Source organism: Neospora caninum, chromosome VIIa (genome assembly GCF_000208865.1).
Source record: "Neospora caninum Liverpool complete genome, chromosome VIIa".
In the NCBI taxonomy this organism is placed as follows: domain Eukaryota; phylum Apicomplexa; class Conoidasida; order Eucoccidiorida; family Sarcocystidae; genus Neospora; species Neospora caninum.
In genome coordinates, this window is record NC_018393.1 from 1,522,494 (window position 1) to 1,548,928 (window position 26,435).

Genomic DNA, 26,435 nt, shown 5'->3' on the forward strand with positions numbered 1-26,435 from the left:
GGTGGGCGCCAGGAGACGTCGAAGAACGCGCGAGGGACACACACTTCGCGGGGCTTTCGAAGTCGGCATGCAGCCGGCTGAGGCGGGCGCGCCGTGGCGTTCGAGACTGGTGACCGGCGAGAGAGTCGCAAGCGCGCGATATGTCAGCCTGCGGGTTCCACGTGTATATCTGCCTTGAGAGAACTCCGTCGAAAAGTTCAGAGGGGAGAAAGGGGTGTATCGAAGACAAAAGGCGCACAGCTCGCTGAGTTTGCCTCTTTCGCCTTCTCCAAAGACACACTGCGGAGAGGCTCTGCGCCGCCGGCAAAAGAGGGTGTCCAGGTTGAGCGGAAACACAGCCGACGCATCGCGCGCTCTACGAGCGAAAGCTAGACAGCGTTTCAAGGGAGCACAGCGTGAGCTCTCGCGCTCTCCCTGTCCGTTTTGCCGCGTTTTCGCGCTGGGGAAAGCTGGAAAGTGTCCGTGTTGTGTATTTTCGAGGGTAGGCCCCATACACGGCCGAGCGTCCGCGGAAGCCGTCCACGCTGTCTTTCCCGAAACCGTCGTCTGTTCCCCCCGTCCACTCACACAAAGCACAGGAGACATCTACACGGTGACTCATCCGCCTCTCGCCCTGCGTGGTTGTCCGGGTTTTGGACGCCGAGTTCTCGAGACAGATTCGAGAGTCTTCGCGCCAAAATCTTGTTGCAGCGCTCGAGGGAGAAATGTCTTCGCGTCGCTTGTCATGTCTGGTCGGCTGTCGAGTCCCTGGGAAACCGGAACTCGGGAGAGCGAGTCTGCGGCCGAAACATTTTGCCTAACGCTCACCCGGCGCTTGTTGCCTCGTTCTCTAGAACGGACACGCTCAAATTCAAGCAGAGAAGGGGCGACCGCAACGCGTTTTTGAGGTCCCTTTCTCCAACTTTGCATTCGTGTTGCGCGAAAACTTCCCAAACGCGGGTTTGCATGTGTCTGTTCTCCCCGCCCTGCGCGAAAAACACGCGTCGCCTGGCTCCGTGTGACTCACCTTCCTGGGCCCTTTCCACGTCTCCACACGTTCCAGGGTCCGGCCAGCGAACTCCCGTTTCTCTCTGATTTCGCGTTTTTTTCTATCGGCCCCAAAAGACGCTGCCCAGAAGTTCCCGTGTCGCTCAGCAGCCCGCGCCGCCTCTCCCATCTCGGCCGCCTCGCCAGTTTTTACCGAATCTGCAGTATAATCAGTGCGCTTCCAGGGGCAACGTGGCGTCAATGGCAGAGTAGCTGAACGATGCTTTCCTCGTCGCTGTAGGTTCTTCTCCTTTCGGTGTCGTGTTGTGCTGTCTCGAACAGGCCCCCGCGAACCGCCACTTGAGAGAGACGCGGGCTGTGCCCCGTGCAACTTGGCGAGTACAGTGTCCGTTTCTCTGCTCTTTTTTCACCTCCAGGTTTCGAACTTCTCCACCGGCTGCTTAGAGAGACGAAAGAGGGGCTCTCGACGTCCTCGTGACGCCTCGTTCTGCCTCTCTTTTTTTACGCAACTCCTCGTTTTCATCTTCGCCCGTGCATCGCGTATAGTCGCGCCTCTGCTCTCTCCTTCTCTGTTCTCCCTCGTGATCGCTTGATCTCTCCTCTCTCTGTCTTCTTCGCGGACTCGGCCTCCCGGAGGCTCTGGGGTGATAACTCCTCCGCGCGTTGCCTCCATGTCTCCTTTCCTGCCGGGAGCATCCACCACTGCCTCTTTTTGTCGTTCGCGCGAGAAGGCGGGCACGTTTGCCGGCGGAGAGAGGGGATCCTCGACCAGAACTCCGCGTAATCCGAGAGGAGAGACCAGGAACTTGCCGAAGCACACGACGGGAAAGCATCAGAGAAAGAATGTCTTTCCAGCAACCTTCGACGCCGCTCGTGGCGACGCCGGGGTTGCCATACACTTCGCCCGGTCATGCACACAGCGGAGGTTTTTCTGCAGGTGAAGGTGAGATGGCCAGCGGGGATGCTGCTTTCGGACCTTCCTGCCTTCTTCCCCTGGTCTTCTTCTCCTCTTGTTCTTCATGTCGTGTTTCCATTCGCATCTCTCCTCTCCTTCATTTGGTATGGACTTCCCTCGGTCCTCTCCGCTTTTTTCTGTGTGTTCCTGCCTCTTTTCGTCGCAAAGCTCTTTCTCGTCCTCTCCCGCATGCTGCGGCGCTCCGCTCCCTTCCTGCGTGCGACCGTTTTCCGCTCCTGTTCTCGGCCTCTCGCGCCGGGATCGCTCCCGTGCATGCATTTGACGCTTTCCATATTCCTCTCTCGCCCTTCTTCAGGCGCCTCGGCGGGCGGCCACGACGCGCCAAGCGCGCAGGCAGCCGCTCCAGGGGGACCCGTGAGCGGAAACGACTCTTCTCTCGACCGGACGATCCGCGCAAACATTCAAACGATACGATCGAATCTCCTCGCCATTGAAGAAAACGTGAGACGCGCGCTCTTCTCTCATCTGAACAGGGAAGGGGTTCCTATGTCTGTGGACAGATCTACACAGATAGACGGAGACCGGGACACACGGAAACGCACGCCTCTCTGCGGGCCCACACAAACACACACTCATCTATACCTATATATCTGCAATCATGGATATGCATGTATATCTAAAGTGTATGACGAATCACACATGTCGACAAAGAGAGGGGGAGGCATATACATGTTTGCAGCAGGTATGACACGTGTTGTCAGGTTTTCTAAGGTTCCGTCGCTGCGTGTTAGGTCCGGTCTTGCGACAGCAGATACGACGCACTGGAACGCAGTTTACTATTCTCTTTTTTCCGAGGCACAGTCTTGTGTTCTGTTTACCGTGCGCGGCATGTAACTTGCGCGCGTTGCCGTGCCTCGCTGCAGCTCGGAAATTTGAATCGGCGCTTCGTGTCTCGGCGCATTGTCGAGAGCCTCCACGATCGGCTGCGCGAGACCTACGACATCGTCCTGTCGACGGAGCGGCTGTTTAAAGCGTGAGTCTGCAGGCGACTTTGTAAATTCTCGTCCAGTCGATCTTCACATGTTGTGGACGTATCTGTGTCGCAGGAGGTGGCTCGTGATGCTTCGTTCTCTTTGAGGGAGTGAGTGCGAACGCCGAAAGTCGCTGGAAGGCCGCCCCCGGAGAGGATCGTGTTTCCGGACTGTACACAGCCGACTTCGTCCCTCTGGAGTCATGTGCATGCAGATGTGCATGTCAGTGTAGCTGCAGCGCCTCTGTGTGGATAGACGCACGCGAAGGTTTCTCTGCGTTGGGAGGCCGGAGCAACGGCCTAGGAAACAAAAATCGGAGATCGGATGGTGTCGAGGCTTGGGAGAGCGCGGTTTGTCCTTGCCGCTGAAAACGCAGTGGTTTTATCCACGTGCATGCGCAGCTGGCAAGCGGAGCAGCAAGGCCAGTCACTCGACGCTTTGGAGCGACAGCGGCGGCGATTTTTGTACGAGAAGCTCTCGGCTCACTTCCAGGAAGAAGTACGGCAGAAATCCCTGGTTGTATCCAGCTGTCGCGTGCTTTCTGGTGTTCGTGCGGATTCAGTTGTCGGTGTACCTCTGCTCGCAGTCCGTGACCACACGTGCATGCAGGCGCATTTCGATTTATCTCTTCGTCGCCACACCTAGAGATGCAGGCGTAGACATTCCATATACGGCCGTATATGTGTGTGTATGTATGTATGTATGTATGTATGTATGTATGTATGTATGTATGTATGTATGTATGTATGTATGTATGTATGTATGTATGTATGTATGTATGTATGTATGTATGTATGTATGTATGTATGTATGTATGTATGTATGTATGTATGTATGTATGTATGTATGTATGTATGTATGTATGTATGTATGTATGTATGTATGTATGTATGTATGTATGTATGTATGTATGTATGTATGTATGTAGTATGTATGTATGTATGTATGTATGTATGTATGTATGTATGTATGTATGTATGTATGTATGTATGTATGTATGTATGTATGTATGTATGTATGTATGTATGTATGTATGTATGTATGTATGTATGTATGTATGTATGTATGTATGTATGTATGTATGTATGTATGTATGTATGTATGTATGTATGTATATGGTCGGCGTGCGTGCTATGAGGACACTTCAGTCCGTTTCATTATCGAGTTGCTTGCTTCTTTTCTGGCCACCTCGTTCTAAACTGTCTGTCGCCCTTTGTTTCTCCTTTTCTGTCGAAATTGAGGCCAGTTGTCGTTCGGGGTTCGAAAAGGGTGTTGGAGGCGAAGGTTGATTCGTTACGTGTGAGCTCTCCGCTGGCAGCTGCAGCGCGACCGTCTCTGCTTCTCGTGTTCCCTCTGTCACATTTTTCCAGATAAGGAAAGTCCAGGCCATCTCAGAGCGCGTTCGCGAAGCGGCGGAGCGCGTTGCAGACGGCAGCTCTTTTCCGGCGGAGAACGGCCGCTCCGCAGAGGCGAGCAGCGGCGAGGGCCTTCCGAGCCCAACGGCGCCGATGTCTCCACTGGTGCCGAGCGGTCGCGGCTGGCGAAACGGGTCTGAAGACAGAGCAGCGCTCCGCCCGACCGCTGCGGCGGCGCAGAGCGGCCACGCAGGCTCTTCGACGGAGCTGTCAAGGAAGAGCGGACGCGCAGGAACCGGCTCGGGGGTTGTGTTGGACTTGGAGAACGTCACGATGTTGGACGACGATGAGCGAGACCAGTTTTTCATCGGAGACGACGAACAGGAGATGTGCAAGTAGGTCGAGTGGCGCAGAGAGAGAAGGACAGGAGCGCAGAGGCAACACACGCACCAGAGCTGTACCTATGTACACGCATCCGCCCGTTTCGCTTCACCCTAAAGTTGGATCTTTTCCGTCGCCTGGTGGTCAGAGTTGCTGTCGATGCACAAGCAGCATGCAGAGAGATGCACACATTGCGTAGGTTTGTGCTTTCCGTCGAGGGGTGTTTCCTTGGTGGGCGAGTCACATCTTTTTGGGCGCTTGGTGACGTCTCTGCGCTTCTCGAAACGAGTCCAGCAGTCGGTGGGATCTGCGGATTTTTGGTTTTTTCCCTCAGCGAAATGGCCGACGTGGCAGAGCATGAGAGCCTCCTCCAGGTAACCGAGGCAACGTGTCTGTGTCGCGACAGCCGCCTGCTCGGCAGCTTAGTGTGGCTAGCTCAACGGCGCGCCGCGGCCGTCTGGGTCCATATGTTCTCGTGGTGAGACAGTCAAGACGGGATTTGTGGGTGTACGTACACCTATGTGCATCTAATTGTAGATGTATGTTGGGAGAAAGGTGGAGCGGGGGAACTTGAGTCGGATCGAATCTGCTAGACGCAGAGAGAGACAACTGAGACAGAGGTCCACGTGAACGCGCGGAGACGAATCTGGATAGGCGGCCAGAGAGACAGGTTCGAAGCGGGTGCCGAGCGGATGAGAGTTCGTGTGTCTCTCCTGCCTTGACAGCGTCTGTGCGTGAGTGCCTTGTTCTCCCTGCAGCGAGTCGTCGCCGAGGAACGCTACAGAGGTTTGCAACGCATCCACGGCCAGGTGAAGCAGGTGCGTTGCAAGTGTAGCGCCGACGGGGGGCATTCTGCGTTCGATGCCTCGCGAGTTGGGCGCCGTTGAGGGACTCCCGGCAGCCGCCTGCAGATCTGCTGAGATGGTCTCGTGTAGTCAAAAGCATCCGAGTTTCTCGCCACGCCAAGCATAACTGTCCGGTTTCCCGAATTTCCCGCTTGCAGACGCGCGTTCCTTCGGCTCGCACCTCCCCGCACACAGGAGCACCTTTATTTACAGAAAGGCGTACACGTAGTTTGTTGTAGACATTTGCATCTGCACACATCTGTAGTTTAGAACTTAGTTATTTGTGAACGATGTATACATGTCATTCGGGCTGTGGGGTTTTTCCAGTAGCCTCCATATGAGTCTCCTGCTGGCGACGAGTCTTGGGGATCTCCCTGAAGGTGAATATCATGGCCACGTATTCACTAGGTGCTGATGGGGTTCCTGATGCCGAATCTCGTTTTGCTCAGGCGAATCAGATCTTCAAGGATCTGGCCCAGCTAGTTCTCCAGCAGGACGCGGGCGTTGAGAGTATTGAATCGCAGATGCACTCGGCGCATAGCCACATCAAGTGCGTACACACCAGGCCCTCCCGGCGTATGGATCCTACCGATTCGTCTCGTGTGTTTCTTCCCGTGCAAGCGTCTCGTTCTTCTACTCCTTTTGGACCTTTTCTATGATTCGTCGCTCTTGTCCGTTGTACCAGTGGTGTTCGCCCTGTCTCGTCAAATGGTTGGGTGCGTACAGCAATCATAAAGAACTTGGCTGTCTCACCGTAGCTGTGCATATGAATGCTAAATCTGTAGTTTTTTCGACCGTCATTTACACCGCCGACGTGGACTTCCGCGGCAGCCCCTCCGGTGTCCAGCCGTGCGACTCGTCTCTCTCTCTTTTCTTTGCGGTGTAAAAACTGCGCAGAGGTGCAGCGTCGGAGTTGCGCATCGCTCACCAGATGCACAGGCGGTCACGCCAGCGGTACGTTTTCGCAGCTCGAGTAGAACGCGAGGCATAGCAGAGGTCAAAGGAGCAAGGAGAGAACACGCGAGAGAGTCAGGTAGAAAAGAGAAGAATACTCGATAACCGCCACTGCTTATCTGGTCAGAAGAGCATGCGTGTTTACGGAGATAGGTCGAGCAGTATTCGCCCAAGACGGAGAACAGAGATGCGCGGTGCTTTCCCCTTCACGGATGTGTGTGCGTTCTGTGTCTTTGTGTCCGCCTGCGTTTTTTCAGACGTTGTCTGCTGTTATTCCTCATCTTTGCCGTTCTTTCCTTCCTCCTTTATTTCTACTCGTCCCTGTCTGCCGTCCAGCGAAGCCCTCCGAGCATAGCTTCGGACACGTCCCTCTCTCTCTCAGCCCCGGTTGCTTTGTCGGAGCGTTCGTCGGGGGCTTTCGAGTCTGTTATCTCGCCAGTAGTGGGCCAAAATGGAAAGAACGAGGGCACCAGTGTGCCGCCACACGCGATAGTCGGGAGTCGGCAGCTGCCCGGAACTATATCGGCTACGCAACTTACGGGGCGTGGGACACGCTTTTCAATCGGAAACGCCATGGAGCGGCTCCTTGAATCGGCCCCTATGGGCGCAGGAGGCCCGGGGCTCTTTCTGCCTAGTCCCCTCGGTGGCGCGCCTCTCGATCGCGGACTGCGCCCCCAAAGCGCGAACTAACGTGAAGGCGAGCACACAGCCGGGGGGAGAGCGGAAAAAGCAAGAATGGGGCAAATAGTGAAGGAAGCAACCAATACATGCCGGAGGCGCAAGGCCCGAAACCCGAAAGTGAATTCGGCGGTACTCATTATTCCTAGCAGGTCATTGCCCCTCGAGAACTGTGGGACACAGAGCAGGGTGATCGGGATGCAGGGGGAGTGGCTGAACTGCCCTCTTGCACACCCTTGAAATGCATATGTATATATAGGTTCATATATGTATGCAGATTTGCGCTTGCACAGCACATAACCAGACGTCGAGATAGGTTTGTAACATCCTGTTTTTTTCATCCTGACAGTGCAGAAACAAGGGTGGAAAAGAGTATTGCTCGCGTTTTCTTTGAAGCGTCACATGATTTGTGGCGTAGCCGTCCGTTTCGTCCAATTGCTGCAGAAAGTGTGTGAAGGTCTTAAGGGGAGTCCCTGCGGCATGAAGAGCAACGGGAGGCCAAGAGACTGCAAAGAGGATTTGTTTTCGTATCCGGCACTTTCTGCCACTGTTTTCGGGCGGGCGGGGGGGGGGGGGGGGGAGGTTTAGGGTCAGCCCTCGTGGATACTGGATATCGTGTCCCCCGGGTAGTTTTCTTTCCGGACTCAAGCATTCAGCTAGGTGCGGTTTTTCCAACAACTGGAGTTCTTCAATGGATGACTGCCACGCGTCTGTCGGTGTAAAAGCTCAAATCTTGGCCTTTTTTCTTCTTTCTATCCGATCGCTTTCTAAACGGGAATCAATCCAGGTACTGCGTTTGTGGCCCGCCATGGAACAAGCATGACTTTCCTTTGCTTCCGGTTTTAGCAACGGATGCACCGGCTAATGGTAGTGCGGAGTGAAATGCAAGGCAGCGAACAATGGAATTGTAGTGTAGCACTGTTGGCACGGATCAAAGTGGCGGATGGAGGCTACAAGTTTATCGCATGGCGCTGCATGTGGAAAGAATCAAAATCAGTGACGTGGTAGTTAAGTGGCTCCTACCCGACACAACGAAACGATCTTAGTCTATCTGAATGTCGTGCAGTTGTTCGTCCCGTTCAGGCTCGTGTCCCTCGTCGGTGCAGAGATGCAATCAGTTTCGCGAATACAATAGAGCAGGATGTGAGCCAGGTGCGAAAACTCGTTGGGTTCCATTTACGAAAATAGCCATTTCCTTTTCCGGCTTTTCCTGTGAAATGAATATCGTGGGCGATAGTGTGGCGTTTTTTCTGTAGATAAAGCAAAAGGTCGCTGGGGAGATGTTGCATGTCGCGTGCCCAGGCCGGGCGAGTTGTATACATTATACCGATGGGAATTGCTTTTCTCCGCATGCATTCTGCTGGCAATCAACGGCGACAGTGTATGTGTACACTAGTTGTATATAACACTTCCGCCAGAAGATTTACGGTGTGTCACCGAGCTTGCTTGGTCGTTAGTTGCATGGATGCTGAAGGGACTGGTGTACTCACACCAGACGTTTTCCCAGGTTTTGACAAATATATCTGAAACAAGATCATAGAGTTATGGTAATGTGTGCCTCGGCCTCCTCATGGACGCTGCAGCGAAGACACCGCTATATTTCTCGTGTGCTGAACAGTGCAACGATCATCGGCACTCTCCTGAGAGCTTCATGCCATCCTCCCAAAACCGCTGAAATCATCTCAAATGTGCAACGGAAAAGTGCAGCGCCAGGGAGAAATGCTGGGAAGGTTGCCTTAGCTAGCTGTCGTTAGTACCACCAGCCGGAGACCCTTTCTACCCGTGCCGTTAGACTCTCCGCTAGTCCACACACACACACACACTAGCCCCTCTCTCGTACCCTTCAGCACCCCTCAGCAGTATATTCGTGCGCATTGTAACGGCTGAGTTGTTCACGAGTCAATGCGACTCGATGTGTGTTAAAAAAAGAGCTCCATCACTGTCTTCCCATAATACAAGTAAACTGATAGAAAAGTTACGCGAGCCCAGTAATGCACTGCAGCGGGATGAGTAACGCAACCGTGGGATTGGTAGGCAAAGAAAACGTATAAAACCATCTTAAACACCGAAGGCGATCCACCGGCAGTTTGGTTCTGCCCCTGCTTCACTGACAAGTTACGGGATTCCACGTAGCGGGCAGTTCGGTAATCTCTCACGGTGCACGTAACTATCTTGATTACAACCAGATGTAACTCAGGGGGTCGCCGACGCGGCTCGTCGATCGACAGATGCGACAGCACAGACACGCCAACGTTACCAAGTTTGCTGCTGTAAGGAACTTAATGTGGTCAGGTGTCTATAGAGCATGGTCTACAAGCGTACCCGCTTCAACCTTTTGACAGCAACGCTTTTTGTTCAGTCTCGAGTCATCGAACTCTACAGCAGGACAGTGCATGATGGCACGGCCCTAACCCCGGACTAGAAAATGCGAGTCGGTTAATGCCAGCATCATGTTACGCGACGTCCATTCATCCACAATATGCTCTAGACGCTCAACGTTTCCTATCCAAACAACAAATAATTGGCCTAAAAAGATATGTTAGCATTAGCAGCTTCAGTGGTCTTCGACTGGTTTCCTTTTCCAGAAAGTATAGTTTTGACTGCAACGACGACATCGTAGTTACCGAAAAAAAGACCATCTCAGGAGTCGAATAGAATGGCGAGAACACGTGTCTCTGAAAACGGTATCCACCACAGTTAACTGCTGATCCTCTCCAGGTGCTAGCCTATCTCAAATACAATTAGCGACGGCGTCTCTTTGGCCAGCTATCGTGTCGGTCTCGATGATCATCGCCGGCCTCGATGTGGTCCCAGTCGGTCTCGATGATCATCGCCGGCCTCGATGTGCTCCTCGTCAGTCCCGATGATCAACCTCAGTCATCAATTTTGATTACAATGAACACAGTTACGACGTGTTCGGTTCTTTAGCTTTCAATCGACTACCGTCGTCACTGGACGGCCAGGCTTCATACTGGCTATCAACAGCTTGTGAACAACACTGAAAACAGTCCAGGATTTTTAGGTCGAATGTCTGACAGGGCCACACAAGTCAAGCAAATTCAGAGCGTGAGTGCGGTTGTCCCCCCAAATAATGTCTGCGTGGTGGCCTTGCTCCCGGTCACCATCCAGTTGGTCATATGGTGCACATTTTCGTTGTACCTCGTTCGACCTGATTCTGTTCTGTGTATTTTCCCTTTACTTTCTCCGCCTCGCTCTCGTGTGACACAGCACTGAAATCTGAGGTGATCGACTGGAGCCTGATCTGGGCGCCGACCACCTGAGCTGTTACCGTTCAAAAGAGACGAGGTGGTGAGCGCGCGACGTGGGGGAGGATATTTTCTTTCTTAGTGGCGACAAGAATCCTGCTCGGCTGCGAACGCGTTTGATTTTGAGTTTGTGTGTCGGGGCGTGGCCAGGCTTAAACTTCTTATCAAGGAGACTCCAGGGATTCACGTGCATTTGCGTGACTCAGCAGGTCTCAACGGAAGCCATTCGCTCACACGGGAGTGTTGAGTTCGCCATATTTTCAACACGGTCACGGGAACAATGAGGGCGTCGCATATCCTCCTTGCGTGTAGTGTCTTGATCGTGTTGTTATGTATGGACGCGAGAGGACTCCGGGTGAGGAAAGATGGAGACGTACTATCGCCGAAGACTTTCCAGCCTGATGGAGGGGAGAATACCACGGACCCATCTGATATCATCGAAGAGGTCCGAAAGGTAGAAAAACAAGTAGAAGCTGAGGCGGCAGAAATAATTAAAGCCAGAGAGGAGCATCGTGGTTTCAACACACTTGACGGTATGTCCCGATTCTGAATACGATTTTTTAAAACTAGGACCATTGCTCTGCCTAATGGTAGGTTGGGCTTCAGGGACCTCTGCAGAACGAGCCAGGAGCAAATCCTGCGGCTCGTGTAGCGCTATGGGTATGTGTGGCTTTGAGGCTGTTGCCAGAATCATCCTGGGTCTCCCAGTTCCTCCCGTGTGCCCTTTCCACCGTGGGCAAGCAAGTGGGGTGCTGTGCAGCGGACAAAGGACTGCAGTTACAGAGGGCCAACGGCCGTAGGTCCGGACAGAGAATTTGACACTGTGCAGCAGTAGACCGCAGCGCACTGTTGGTCTGTCATGCGTTGTTTCCGGCACATCGTGTGTTCGCTGGCTGCAGATGGCGTCGCCCCGGAGACAGAGGGTGGGCATGGACTGCATGCTTCAGAGACGACTCCTGTTGCAGAGCTCGAACCACAAGATCCAGACCGGAGTCTCAAGTATCCTGTACGGCTGCTGATTGTAGACAAGCCTGCGGGGGATGAAGAGGAGACTAGACCATCATTTGTGCAGGTATGGACATTACGCAAGGAGACGTACCCCATGTCCTTCTCTAGGTTTATACACAAGAAATGGCTTGCAGCGTTTACCGCAGGCAATGCCGGATGTCTTACAGTGGAATAACGGAGCGCTCGAGTTTGATGAGAATGGTTTTACCTTTAATCCCATGAATAATAAACGGCTATTGCTGGCGTGTTTACACGATAGTTTGTTCACTTGTAGGTCGACAAGTAACCGTCCGTTGGAGTCAGTAGATGATTCAAGGTGTGCCAATGGGAATGTCCGGTTGTATTTTCGCAGGTAGGTCTGGTGATATGCTGGCACAGTATATGTGGAATGCGGTTGTCTTTTTCGGGTCGACCTGCTGCAGGGAACAAGTAAAATTTGCCATCTCGTCTTCTGCTGTTTCGGGTACTCGGTAGTTCCGACCTCGGGCTGTTTGACTACGTAGTTTGTGGCCTTGAGGTCCTCAGTGAGTGAAAATCAACTTTTCTTCATAGACTGCTTGGCCGGAAGAAGATAGCTGCAACTAGTCTAGAAGAGGGTCGCACTACTGTTCCACTCTTCCGAAAATTTCTAGATTTAAAAGAGTTGTTATGGGAGCATCAGAAAATTCGCTGCCATGCTGTCCCGAGCTATATGTACGGTTCTAGTTTTCCTTATCGCTCGGGCTGCTATCCTGACCAGACGGCACTACATTCGGAGCTTGCACAACGCGTTGTGAAAGAGCTAAATGGGCATGTGGACGTTCTTGATGAGAGCGGCGTGGTCCTAGTGGATCTTCCAGCAAACACCACGGACAAACAACTCAAGGAGGTGATTGAAACAGCCAAGGCGCAAGGTATCGGCGAGAAAAGGTTATCCTTTGTTCCCCAGAAGTAATTCTCTCCCGCTCATGTCGTTGATCGCTGTGTTTGAGGTCGTGACATCGTTTTCACTGAGTAGGGAATCAAAGTTCGCCTCGAGTTCTGAACAGAAAACAGAGAAATGCTAGTCGTGGACTTCCAGTGGAAGCCGTTCTGAGGCCAATACACCATGGGAGGTTTTATGTAGCAGCATGTCATATGAAGACGACGCGTTATGCAAGTGGAGTTGCGGGAACTGTCCTACGAAGTGAAGGCGCAAAAACATACGTGGATTCTCCAATCATACATGGCACGAGCGGCCGGTTATTTGCCTCATGTTTTTACGAGAGTATTTTGCAGTCTGTAGGCGAGGTGTGTTTTCGTGCGTGTCTTTATGTCCGGTCTTCTTGAGCTGTGCGGATTAAACGGTGTCTAAGTCTTTAGGAAAGCTGTTCCGTATCAGGACAGCCACTTACATTCCATTTCTGTCATTAAGACACAGCTTTCTTAGGTCACTGAGAGTCGTCGCGAGTCTGTCGTCGCGGTTGCCTGAAGTGATTGTTCTGAGCTGAGGTGTTTGATCAACGCGTCTGACACGCCCGGTTCGTCGGCACGGCCACACACGTGATTGTAACATTCATGCTGCTGCGCGACCACTTTGCTGACGCCTTTCTCAGGAATTGCCGATGCTTCGTTGTGTCCACTTGCTGTTGCTGGCGTCTCTAACCAACTGTTTTGTTATCAGGCGCCATAGTAGAGCCGGACCATATGGTCAGCGCTGTCCATACATCGTCGAGAGAATCAAATGACCCGTTGCTGCATGAGCTCTGGGCTTTGGATCCGTTAAACATGCGAGCGGCTTGGGACATCTTGACCACAGCAGAACTTGGCGGGGTACGTTCTCCATAATGATGATTCTCGTCATCGTTTTTCGCTGCTGTCCAATCTGGGTCACCCCTCGGTTTTGCTGTCCTTGCACAGTTGCTGAACATGAGGTAGAAACTCAAAGGTCGGGACCATCACACTTGATTGATGGCATTTCCCAACTCAATAAAGTCTCTTTTAGCTCATGTTTCGATACTGGTGTGCCATCTTACTTTTCTGCATCGGGTGTTGCCAGACGGGCGCACTTTTCCAGGGATTTATGGTCCCTTCGGGATTAGTCACAGAATTAGATTGTGTGTCCTCGCCGCGTCTGCCGCTTGCTCTAGAGTTGCGACGTAGCAGCACTTCAAAGGGAATATTGCTTCATTGTACGTCCCCCTATTGAAACGCACAAGCATCTGCGCCTGCTCTCAGGATCGGAGGCCACTGGTCTGTGTTGTAGATACTGGCATCGATTATGAGCACCCGGACTTACGTGAAAACATGGAAGTGAACCAGGTAGAGCTGCACGGCAAGCCCGGAATTGACGACGACAACAACGGGGAGATTGACGACATCTACGGGGCCAACATGGTCAGCGATTCCACCGACCCTGCGGATGATCACTCTCATGGCACTCACGTGGCCGGAACCATTGGTGCACGGGGAGACAATGGCGTCGGAATAGCTGGTATTGCATGGGCACCCCGTCTCATTGCATGCAAATTCTTGAACGCCCGAGGAAGAGTAAGCGTTTGTGTTTCGACTAAAAAAGCCGGTCCAGTTCACGTAACAACTCACGTTTTACCGTACCAACGCATATTTGGTGATTCAGGATCGTATACGCTAGTAGATTGAAGGGCACTGCTTCGCTTCCAAGACTTCTGGGTGATCTCCAACAGCATATTATCGAATTAAACGGTTTGCTCTGGTGGGCGCCGGTATATGCTGTGGACAAAAATTTAGTAACCTGAGCTAAGGCGTCAAGTAGGTACAAACTGTAAATGCTCAACTATGTGTTCCTCCGCATACATGTTGATACTCTCGTTATATGTGCCACTTGTTCGTTATAGACGCTAACTTTCCAACTGAGATAATTTGCCAGATGTGCCAAGAGGTGGAAACGGGGAACCGCCCCCCTGGCAGGACATGTTGATATTTGTCTATTTTTCCGTTATTCGAAACGCGATCTGTGTTTCAGGGATTCGACTCAGATGCGCTCCGTTGCATTAACTATTGCGCCAAAAGAGGCGCCGATATTATGAACCATAGTTGGAGTGGTTCAGATGCAAGTGAAGCTCTTCGTCAAGCAATCGAGCAAACGGCGCAACAAGGCATCATTCACATCGCCGCAGCAGGTGAGAGACCGAAACGTTTACCTATTTGTTCTAAAGCTGTTTTCAGCGGTTCACAAAGAAATTCACTCACTCTATAAAAAAACAGCATGGGCAACACGACAGAGAGAATGGGACTCGTTGAAAGTCAACATGCCCTCCACTTGTCGCCGCAGAGAGGATCCCCCCTACCGCTTGTCGATCTTCGTTGAGACCATACTCTTCGTCACGAGTGAACATATATTCAGATTTCTTCTTCGTAGAGACAGCTTCATTGGGAACAGAGCTGCATCTGCGCTTGTTTTAGGTTTGTTCATTCGGGAAGGAAGAATTTTTTCTTGCGACGTTTGCACATGCGAAGTTTGTAGACTTCCACCCCCCCCCCCATTCACATTCTTTGAAAGAGGGAGATATGCAGGCGCTGTTTCTGTGTATAAATTTGCTTGGGGAACTGATTTCGTCACGTTTGGTGGCTGGATATCCTCATACGTTCGCAGGAAATTCCGGTAGAGACGTCGACGTGACCCCAAATTACCCAGCAGCATTATCGACGGCTGTGGAAGGGCTCATCACAGTCGGAAATATGAAAATGGAAAAGCAGCGCGACGGGTCGAAGCATTTTTCCTTGGCTGAATCCAGTAACTATGGAACCAAAAGCGTTCAGATTGCCTTGCCAGGGACGGACATCTATTCTACTATTCCTGTGCAAGAGCGCCCGGATGACCCCTATGGATGGAAGACAGGGACATCAATGGCAGCTCCTGCTCTCAGCGGTGAGTCGTTATTCGAAATGGCCAGTCACACTACGGTGACATGCGCCTCGTGAACGGCGCATGCTTAGTGACATTATTGATGACAGTCCAGTTTAGGGTTTAGGAGGACGTTTCATGATGGCCTTGAGGTTTACAGGCACAACGATGTCTTGGGTTGACAGAGATGGGTGCATGAAAGCGGTGTTGTTTGATCAGAAGCAGAAATGCCGAGGTCAGTCCCTTCGATGAGGCACAACTCCATAGGTGAGTTGCTGTTGTTCTCTACATGTGTGCAGGAATCGTTGCTTTAATGCTCGCGGCGAATCCTGGACTGAGTGCAACCCAAATCAGATCTATTTTAATGCAAAGTGTGAACCGGACGCCTGAGCTCTCAACCCGAGTGACATGGGGCGCTATGCCTGACGCGAAACGGTGCCTCGATGCGGCGCTAGTGACCCCGCCGGAAGGACGGAGACCGGGGAACCCGCCGTCTCATCCTCCCCCCGAGGCTTCACCCCCGGAGTCGTCTCCGCCCGACCGGCAACATCCTCATCCTCATCCTCCTCGCCCTAATCCCCCCGAGGCTTCACCTCCGGAGCCGTCTCCGCCCAACTGGCAACATCCTCATCCTCATCCTCCTCGCCCTAATCCCCCCGAGGCTTCACCTCCGGAGCCGTCTCCGCCCAACTGGCAACATCCTCATCCTCATCCTCCTCGCCCTAATCCCCCCGGGGCTTCACCTCCGGAGTCGTCTCCGCCCAACTGGCAACATCCTCATCCTCATCCTCCTCGCCCTAATCCCCCCGAGGCTTCACCTCCGCAGTCGTCTCCGCCCGAACCTCAACGTCCTTTTTCTCAGTGGCCCCACACTCCACATTTTTTTCATTATCATCCCTACCCTGGATATAATCTTCCTTATTTTACTTACCATCAGTCTCCTCTTCCTTATGGTCCCTACGGAAGGGATCCTTGTCCTTGTGCTTCCCACCCTTATCCCGCCGACGATTCACCTCTGGGGTCGTATGCGCCCGATCCATCACCTCCCCAGTCTTATCCCCCAGAACCTTCACCATCGAAGCCGTCTCCACCAGAGGGTTCTTCTCCGAGAGTCCCTTCGCCTCACCGGCATCCCAGCAGATCACGTCTCCCCTCTGCTGTCGAGCCATCTCCACCACCGGCTTCCCCACAGCCGTCACCACACCCCTCTCCACCGGACACTTCTCCAACCAAGCCTTCTACCCCCCCGCCTTCTCCATCCCAAGATCCTGAAGGTCGTCGGGAACCATCCGAAGAGGATGATCATAAATCCCTGAGTGACAAATCAACTTCCCACTCATCGGAAGGTCATGCTGGGGCCACCCCCCTCGCCCGAGTAGGAGTTCTCGCTGTTTTTTTAACTGTTGTAGGATTAATTGTGTGATGTCCCCGTCACATCTGGACGTACACGAAAGCGTACTTCCATAGAGTTAGAGGTGAAACACGGCATTTTTTGCCTAAGCAAATTGGGTAGCATGAATACACTTACCACTACGACACTCAAATGTGGCAGAAAACGCTGTTTTTTTTAAGAATACGCCGCTGTGAAACAAGTGGGGTGTCGTCGCCATGGAGGCGAGAGCGATTCTGTGACGCTGCGGTGTAGCGTTGTTTTCGTATGTCCAGGTATCTAGCCGTGCCGTCGGCATTTGGTCGTGTTTCTCTTGTAAAGTAGTAGACCGATCCTGCATGCGAGTGGCACACGTGCCGTTGCTCGATGGGTGCATACATTTATGCAGTGTGTGCATATTTCGGAAATAATGGCGCGGCGTCGTGTGCTAAGAGTTTCTCGCCGCCAGCGATCATTTGCTGATCTTTCTCCGTAGGCCTAACAGATATTCAGTTCTGTTTACAAGGGATGCCTGTCCTCAGTCCTCAATCTCTTCAGATGGGTAATCTGTTGGTGCTACCACAACACTCAAGGTGTAACATTCGGGTTCTTGGATGCGTCCTAGAACTTGTAAATGTGCACTTCTATCAAACTGGATAGAATATTCGTGCGTGAGGGAGAGATCTCGTGAAATGTAGATTGATTTTTTTTTTTCCCTGATATCGGGTCGCCTCTCAAAATCGGCAGCCAGGAATCCGCTTCCTGGTGATGGTGTTCTTCGTCCATAATTTTTTTTGAGACCTTCAAGTGAGAGGATATTTTCCTCACCTTTTTTTCATTTGAAGGGGACGGTGTACAAAAGTCGGAGGTGGTACAGAGGGTGAAGAAGAGGAAACGTTGGGTTCATACGAATTGGCATTGGAAGAAAAAAGCTGTGTACTCGATGATAACAGTCAAATGCAGCTCAATGAATGCAGTCGTTCGGTGTTTCTTTCAACTTGTTTCCAGCTGGAATACCAGAAACTCAAAAGTACCAAAACAATGTGGATGTTGTTTAAAATCTTTCCAGATGGTTGGAAAACACGTTCGCTGCTCTCTCTTCAGGTCATACTGGGTAGATCAAGGTGTGAGGCTGGAACCCGCAGGCGACAGGCAGTGTAGAATACTAGGGAGAACCTACCGGGTTGAGCTCATTTTGTCGGGGTTCTCAATGGGAGTATTGAGTAACTTCTCATTCCAGTGCTAGGTTCGAGGCAATATAGTTGCCTCTGTTATATTTTTTCCTTGTGACGGTAGCGCAGAGAGGGTACCTGGGTCACAGCGTTTGACATCAGGATATTTACTGTGAACGGCTCACTCCAGTGCGTCCCTCCTGGCATCTGAGAAGAGCTCGGAGAGAAAACGATACGCGCGCGCTATCCCCTCCAGTGACAGACGTAGGATACCATTGCGGCAGGATGCTGGGAAAACAGCAGCAGGGTAGTTGATTCCGATTTTAAAAGCCGGAGATGGAAGGCGCAGTACGCGGGATGGCCAGGTCGGTACAGCGCGCTTCCGAGGGAACAGTCTGTCTGCGGTTGATTAGGCATTAAATAGGTACGCAGAAGAAAGGGCGTTCCTAAGATGTGAATGGTATAGATAACTTTGTTTCGACCTTCACCGATGTCGTTGTAGTTCCTCTAGCTCGTGTATTCTGGACACCCGTTTACAAGGAAGATGCAGTGGACACAAATGCTGCGATATCTACGAACCGTTTTATTCTTTTAGAGGCTATGCACAGCTTGTCACAGGTATCTGCTCCTGGAGCGCTCCTACTTTTATCGTGATGCGACATGTGTGTTTTTCGACGATCGGAGTACTCAAAAAGAGCCTCCAGGGCGCCCCCTAAGAGAATCTCTTCCGTTAAATCACTGAGTACCGGTCAAACGCATGGTAGGCAACTCTCGCACGTTTGAAAAAGAATTCTGCAGTAGTCTCCGTGGCCTCGGCAAACAAGGAAACGCCATGTTTCGCGTCAACTTTAAATCAAACCTGTACGAAAGCTCGAGCATGGGGAGTGGGAGGACAAGACCGCGAGACGCAGCCTTCCTCCCCACATTGGCAAGAGGCACCTGCTAGGCAGTTGGTGCTTCCTAACCTTGCAAGCAGCGAATGGAACACGACAGGTTTGCGGTGGGGGGCTTTGCACGGGCTCCTCTTCCTGAAAACAAAACCTCTCAGTCTATGCGGTTTGCTTCCAGGCACATTTTGCACAGATCGGGCTTCTTCTTTTCGGTTACTTTTCGTCCTCGCCTAAGAGCCAAGAAAAAGACAGTTTCTCATTAGACAATCTCACCGTAGTACAACGAACTTCGCTGAAGCCGGAGGCAACCCTGCCTTAGGTATTTTTTGTCAAGAAAACCGTGTGCAACATGTTTCAGGCTCTCTTCTGCTGGTGATATGCCCCCACATTCTCTTCCTACCTTAAAAAGGACCACTTAGTGTCCTAGGAAAAGCTGTTCTGTGACGCGTCTTCCTGATATCGAAGACAAATCGGAATGGAAAATCTGGGGCTTCACTGGAGGCGACGGCTCTCTGTGCCGCTCATGGTTTTCGGCTTTTCTCTTCTGGTAGGATGTGCCTGCGTGAGAGTCAGACATCCGCCGTTGCCAGCCGCAAGAGGACTAACGCAAACAATAGCTTAAGTAGGCTTCGTTCATCCTCATCTGGCTCGTAGAAGATCTCGTTCGTGGACGGCAACACAATGCATACGCGCGGAGAGAAAGCGTGTGTACAGGGGTTTCGATAAGCTGTTTGATCTCCTCTTTTTCAACATATGCATGGAATTAACGCATTTTGTGCCTGCGATACACAGTCCCTCACATCGTGCATGTATAGATTATATGTGCAAATGCATACTCACACATACTCAGTTTCACGCTTGTACACGCGAGCAAGTGAAATGACTTCTCTGTTCCGTGTCTTCGTGGCTTTCGCGTGCCACGTGCTCATGGCAGTTAGGTTAAAATTTCTCGACAGTTGAAAATTCTGGATGGTCTAAGATGTGTTATATCCATCGACTTGGTGCCGAAACGAGCGACAGGTTTTGCTTGTGTAAGATGACGGCACGCTGTCAACATTTTCTTTGATAATGCTAGTGACTTTCCCATGAGGCTATCGATACAACAGCTCCAAACCGCTTTCAGTGGAGCCTGAGCCGTTGACATCGGGCATCGCACCCCCAGCGGCGAGGCCGTGGCAGAGGAGGGGGACAACAAAGAATAGAAACAGAAGAGAAAGAGCATGAATAACGAGCAAATGATGCAGTCTTCTATTAATGTAAGGAGGGTTAAAGTTCAAATACATACTCATCCTTGTTTAGTTCTACATCTTCACATCGAACACAAGCAGTCTGGTTACCATGCACTGGAAATGGCCGGCCATTCTCGACGTTGTCTCGATTGAAGGTGCTGGTCATAGTATATCATCGGCGCATCCGCAATTTCTGTGAGAGCCTGTATGTTTTGGAAGTTCCGAAACTGCAAGATCGTTTTTCACCAGCAGGATGGCGTGTTAGGTTAACAGGCGGGAGTCAGTTCTCTGTTAACGGAGTCAACTCTCGGCCAGCAGCCAGAGCCTCTCCACGGTTATGGAGAGGGTCGCTATCATCAGTGCTCTTTGATCTATGAGCACTCCATGCTGACCAGGTAAGTACAGGAAGAGGGTTCTGAAAAGCTAGCTGACGTTGGAGAAACTGTTCGTGCGCATGCCACTGCGAGAGGCATCCGGATGGGGATTACATTGTGAAAATCGCACCGGCGCGTCAGTCTTAAACACGGGACAGATAGTATCCTGTCCTGACTACTACAGTTATCTGGATCCTCATTCTTTCACACGTTTAGGTTGCTCGATGGTTTCTTACATGGTTTGGCATATGTGTTGTATAGTGTCCAGAGTCGCAAACTGTACGAGTTTTCTGCGTCAAAACAACAAGCGAGCATCCTACAGAGCCGGTCTGTTGTCATCCCACAGTTTCGCTTTCCTGAATGTTCAGGCTTCTCAAAAGTGGAAATCTCTGAGGGTATAAGCGGCCCTTCACCGACTGTGGAGTCAGTGTTGTTCCTTTTTTTCACTGATTGATCAAATGAGTGTGCCGAACAGCTATCTTCTAAGCTGCTTTAATCGTGGACGCTCACTGTCGTCTCCGTGGCTCCAGTGCGTGCCCCCCTTTCAGCAGGCTGCCCCGAAACGCTGACCCATGGATGTATTTCGGGCGAAAACACGTTTTTCTCTCTGGGATTTGTGTCTGAAACTCATTTTTGCACGTCTGTCTCTACCTCAGAATTCCTGAACAGCGATGCGATTTCGGCAGCAGCGCTCTCAGAGATCCGTTTCTCAGGAAAAAGGAAGTAAAATGATCACGTACTCACCTTGCGATGTCAAGTCTAGGCTTCCCTGAGAGCAGCTGTCGAGTAGATCTGCCTTTTGCCGCGTACGGAGTTTTGAGATTCTTCTGGAACCTTGAGGGAAGTACCTTATCACCTGGTCGTCAAGTGATTCATGCTGGGGCCTCAAGAATGAATAGAGACAAGCGCCTCTTGGCACCAAAAACAGTCCTCAGTTGCTCGTCAAAACCTGCAAATTCTCTTTCCAGCCTCATTCGTACATGAGTCCCGTATGGACTACAGCATATATAGAGACAAATATATGTATACAGGTAGAGACAGCGGCATTTGTGTAGTCATCAATATATAGTATATATACATATATATACTTGTAACTTTTTCGCTTACCCAATCGACATTAAGAAGTGTTGTGCCATGTTGCTGCTGTGAATGGCTACTTCACAATCATCTGCAACTTAGCTGTATATGTATATATATATATATATATATACACGCAAACGTAAAAAGAACCGAACTGGATTCTAGGGAACGTCCATTCGGCCTCTCTCTTGAGAACGCGAAGGAAAACAGAGCTCCCTTGATAACCAAATAACCAAATACATATATGTACAAATATATGGATACGCATACTTTACAGATCATCCCATCATAGAAAGAACCCACATATTATGCACATGCTGTATGACGGCCAAGCTGTAGTTTCGCACTGGGGCTCTGATGAGATCTTCAAAAGCCACAGAAGGGAAGCCCACGCAGAGCTGCAGCAGTCGTCAGAAGAAGGCGTCCACTGAAATGAGAAAATCTGCCTGCAAGAATGCACGCCCGAAAAAACGCGTTCAGAGGTCCCTCGCAACAGTTTTTTTAAGCAAACCGAGTAAACTGGGAGAGGAGCAAAGACGATCGTAATGGCAAGACTGACAAAAAATAGAGCAACGCACTAGATGGCCTCGATTGTTAGCTCTACGTAAGGCAGCCGTGTGAAGAAACTGTGTAGAAGGGCGGCAGCACTAGCACTCAACCGGAAACAGAGCACTGTACGTGATATACGGATCAGTCACCCATATTTTTCTGCCAGACTCGGAACTTCGTACACGTAATGTGTGCATACATGTATACATGCATACGGGTGTACAGATATATATATATATATATATATATATATATCGTATTTGTGTGTCTGTATCCACCCATTATACATATCCATATATATAATAGCACATACATACATCAAGCGAATATATATATATACATTATATAGGTCCGATTTCATAGTTAGACAACTTTCTTCTTCATACCTGGGGCTCGACAAAGTAGAAGATGCCAGCTCCAACTCCTAGTCCGAGGATAATCGAGAGCGGAAGGGCTGGAAGGAAGGGGCGCGAACCAAAGGTCGTTCCAAGAGAGGTGATCACCAGCCCCTGAAAAGTCAGAAAACATAATGTCGGAGCGAAGAGAACGGCATGTACAATTCTGCGCGATTATCGTGTTGTAACACAAACGCGCCTTTAGCCCGCTCTGAATGTTCTGTGGGGGAATCGAATAAGCATGCCGGGACACTGCACTCGGGAATGTTGTTTCCACATCTTTCACATTCACTAGGTTAGTGAAAAACCGTATTCTTTCCGCATGTTATCGCAAACATGCCGACGGTGACAGCGCCTTACCGCCCAAACAGCAACGCTTGCTGCCAGTCCAGCTTCGAAACTCCAGCTCGTCAGGCTGAGGGGAGGGAAAAAAGCGCAGAAGTGAAAGCACTACTGATTCGTGCAATCAGCCTATCGTGTATGCGCCGTTAGGTATGGCATCTTCAATGCGACTGCACCCTCACTGTCGTCATCCTGAGCGCGTTTGTAGACAGGCAAAAGGGCGGAGACCTGCATGCGTACGTTTCTACGGCAATATACATTAGATGTATTGAGACATGCCCCCACAGAAGGGTAGCCCCGTAGGCGCTCCAGTACGTATATACGCATCCCGCCGGGATCTGTCGCTCACTTGCATGCAAGGAGAGAATAGAAGACGAAATCGCCCAGGCCCAGCATGGCTCGTCCGTTGCCGCGACGCAACCTGTGTAGCTGCCGCTTGGCGACGGCGATCTCTATTTCTAAAGTCCTCTCCCTCTCTTCAGCTGCCTCGCCCTCACCGCTGTGGCCCGCCAGGCCCGCAGCAGGTTGTCCCTCTACAGTTTCGCCCCCTCGCTCTTCTCGGTTGGTTACACCGTTTCTCGGTGGACCAGTGTGTGTCGAAAATTTTCTGTGCGCACCCCCTTCCTGTTTCTCTCCGTCCCTTATGGTCTCCTTCAGTTCTCGGCCAGTAGTCGCGAGGCATGCTTCAGTTCGGTGACGCCCTTCGCCTTCGCGCTCTGCATTTCTAATCACTCTCGGTTCTGCCCCGCCCCTCGCCGCCCCACGGAGTGTGCGTACACTCAGCTGTCCGAACGCTGCCACCGGAAGCTCATGGACACCTCTGAGCGTCTCGCCACTTCCTCTGCTTTGTGTTTCTGCTGGACAAGGTTGTTTTCTTCGAGCCTCTGAAGGCGAGCTGCGTTCTTCTCTGGAAGAAGGCTGGCTGTCGCCAGGTGCGGCCGACGCATATGACGCCTGCTGCCGCCTCCGGGTTTCTGCGTGAACGCGTGCTCGCTCATCTTGAATGATAAATCCAGCTTCCAGGGGCTCCAAACGCATGTTCTGCTTTACAAGATAGTTTCGTATGCTGTCCGGTTCCAGCAGACGCACCCGAACGCGTGCTTCGCTTCCGGTGTAGCCAATCACCGTTGCGGTCTCCCCCTGCTCCAGTTGTAAGCGCGGCTCAGCTTGCAACCGTAGCGCCCCGGGTGTACGCATACCTGAAGGGCGTTCCCAGACTGAAGAAACACCCGGTCCTGTCGGTTCAGGGGCCATCGGCGCCGATCTAACGGACTCACCCGACAGCAGGGGACGAGCGACAGAGGCTTCATAGGCGAGCAACGGCATTGGTCGGGCGTCGGCAGCGCTTGTGCCCTGTAGAATCCAACGGAGCGGTCCCCATGGCGAGAGAACTGGAAAAAGGAACGCGAGGCCACGAAGAGCGAGGCGGAGACAGGAACAAAAAGCAAGCACATCAGAGCCAACCGGCGCCTGAGGAAATCGAATTTCGGTCGAAGCCTACAAGGTGAAATGGTACGAATGGTTAAAACGTGTCGGCGCGCTGCAGCGTTTTCGAAACGCATAGCACGAGCCTGCGGCTGTATGTACAGTCCACCAAACGCGGGGCATTTGGGCCTAATCGACACAAACCAGGTAACTGGCAAGTATTTGCTCCTCTGCGTGCTGCCATCTCTTGGGGAAGACAGCACAAAGACACTTCACCCCGCGAAAAAACTCGGAACGCCAAGCTTCAGCTAGCCGGGTTACTTTCGTAAAAAGATCCAAGCTGTGCGCCAGGCACAGCACGCAACAGGAGCGTGGCCGCACGACTTAAAATCGAAGAGGGAGTTCCGAGAAATATAAACGTTTTTCTCCGAAGTTCAACGCAAGGCCCCCTCGCCATCACGCGATTTCAAGCAGTCACGCTGCGCGCGGAAAGCGCAAGCGATTGCCCGTCAGAAGAGGTGCGTCTTCTTTTGTTCTTCGTTACATGCTCACCTGCAAAGAGATCCCAAGCAGCCATACAGAGGAGAAGCACTGTCGTCGGCGTCGACGGAGATTCCGGACTATAGTTGACACCGAAGTGAAGCAGAAGAACGTGGAGGGTGAAGGCCGAGGCGACTGATATGGCCACGAGAAGCTGACTGCGGATTCCGATGGGGGCGAGCCAGAGAAGAACAAATGCGCCCCCCAAACTTAGGTTCCAGAGAGCGACAAGCACGAGCACAGTGTCCGGTTGTGGCAGGAACGAGACAGTGGAGACGTGTTCTGGAATCTTCGCCAGCAGACCGATGAGATGCGACAGGAAAAAACACAGACGCTTTCGGTCTTCTGAACCGATAACGTCCCTGTTCGCTGCGTCGGTTTCGGGAGGGACACCGTGGTTCTTGTCGGCGAGAAGTGTGTCGCTGGAGAAAGATGCGTTCGCCGTGAATCCACCTTCCTCAGGTTGCAAATACCTGCATGTAAAGAGATATATTGCTCCTCCGCAGCCAGCAGCCAGACTGAAAGAGGCCGATGAAGCCATCACGTAATAGAGAAATCGATGCCATCCTCGGCGCACGGCAAGAGCCAGACAAAAGGTGAGAACGGCGACGTAGATGAGCACGTCTAAGCTCAGATCGAAAACCGTCGAGAAAAAGATCCCACAAAAAGAACTGAAAATGTGGCACACCGCGCCAAGGCCTCGAGAAAAATCTCGGACCAAACTGCGCGTTTGACGCAAGGACGAAGAAGAGGGGAAAGAGGGGAGGCGCGCAGCATCTCCCTCAGAAGAATGAGGATCCGACGAAGAGGACGGCGAAAGAAGAGAGGGAGCTGTGAGCGGAGAAACGGGACGGGGGAAAAGGGCAAACGAAGAAGAGGTCAGAACGAAGGACAGGAGCGTTGCAGTGAGCATGCAGATGATTACAGGACGAAGGAGACCTGTGACAAGAAGCGTCGCCACTTGCTTCGCTTCCTTCCGAAGAGCAGCTACAAGTTGACCATGAATGACTTCAAGCCTCTGAATCCTCGACGCACCTGGATGTATGCCGTCCCTATCGAAATTTCTTGGGGGTGCACGGTCAGAGGGGGAAGAATCCGACACGAGAGGCACGCGCGGCGCTGGGCCAGTCCCCTCGCTCTCGGCCCCCAACCCAGACGGGAAACCACGAAGCTCTCGCATCCTGCTGGGGGCAGCAGAAATCCGGTGAGAAAGTCATGAGCAAGCCAAGACTTATGTAAGCAGGCAAACGTCCGTACCCCGCGCCAGCGTTGTCTCCACAGACAGGCAGGCGCTATTGGTTACGGACAGTCCCAGAAGCCGCATACCAACACAGCTATATACATGCAATGTACATATTATATATATGTAAGTGTATGCTGGCATATACACACAGAGATCATGCAGGCGTTTTATATTGCACAAGGATACACGCGTTCGGATGCACCGACGTGTACATTACGACTGGCGTTATTTTTGAGGATTAAACAAGGGGAAAGCAAAAAGGTACGTAGGATGAGGTTGGCACCGATAATAGGAGCGCATACACAAGCAAATATACGGTCTCGAGATGCACGTATTCGGGGATCGAAGGCTCCTCCGTCTATCAATCACCAACCTCAAGCGAAATTGCGCAGCACACGGCACTTGCTGGTGTCCTTTGCCAGCTGAGGTCATTAAAAGCGTCTCTGGTACACCTACGATGGCGTACGACACAAGCATATTGTTCGAAATCGCAAGCAGACATACAGAAATCTTTTTTTTTTTGCTTATTCATGTGCAGGTTCTCCGCCGGCTCGTGGCTAGC

At 51.7% G+C, this 26,435-nt stretch overlaps 3 protein-coding genes across 3 annotated transcripts; 2 read left to right on the plus strand and 1 right to left on the minus strand.

Annotated features, from left to right (window-relative positions):
- Positions 1-1,830: 1,830 nt before the first annotated feature.
- Positions 1,831-7,159, plus strand: NCLIV_021040 (putative SNARE domain-containing protein; the record flags this gene model as incomplete). Its single annotated transcript, XM_003882300.1, has 10 exons — positions 1,831-1,930; positions 2,259-2,404; positions 2,827-2,936; positions 3,336-3,432; positions 4,305-4,684; positions 5,005-5,044; positions 5,429-5,488; positions 5,965-6,065; positions 6,413-6,469; positions 6,727-7,159. 10 exons carry the CDS (start codon positions 1,831-1,833, stop codon positions 7,157-7,159), a joined length of 1,524 nt encoding a protein of 507 aa, XP_003882349.1.
- A 3,534-nt stretch (positions 7,160-10,693) lies between these two features.
- Positions 10,694-16,688, plus strand: NCLIV_021050 (uncharacterized protein; the record flags this gene model as incomplete). Its single annotated transcript, XM_003882301.1, has 8 exons — positions 10,694-10,946; positions 11,313-11,485; positions 12,161-12,314; positions 13,064-13,212; positions 13,618-13,929; positions 14,384-14,540; positions 15,014-15,289; positions 15,565-16,688. The coding sequence occupies 8 exons, from the start codon at positions 10,694-10,696 to the stop codon at positions 16,686-16,688; spliced, it is 2,598 nt and encodes an 865-aa protein (XP_003882350.1).
- Positions 16,689-21,789: 5,101 nt separating this feature from the next.
- NCLIV_021070 (conserved hypothetical protein) lies at positions 21,790-25,810 on the minus strand (the record flags this gene model as incomplete). The annotated part of the gene is made up of 5 exons (XM_003882302.1): positions 21,790-21,825; positions 22,315-22,437; positions 22,684-22,738; positions 23,015-24,056; positions 24,643-25,810. The coding sequence occupies 5 exons, from the start codon at positions 25,808-25,810 to the stop codon at positions 21,790-21,792; spliced, it is 2,424 nt and encodes an 807-aa protein (XP_003882351.1).
- Positions 25,811-26,435: the final 625 nt, after the last annotated feature.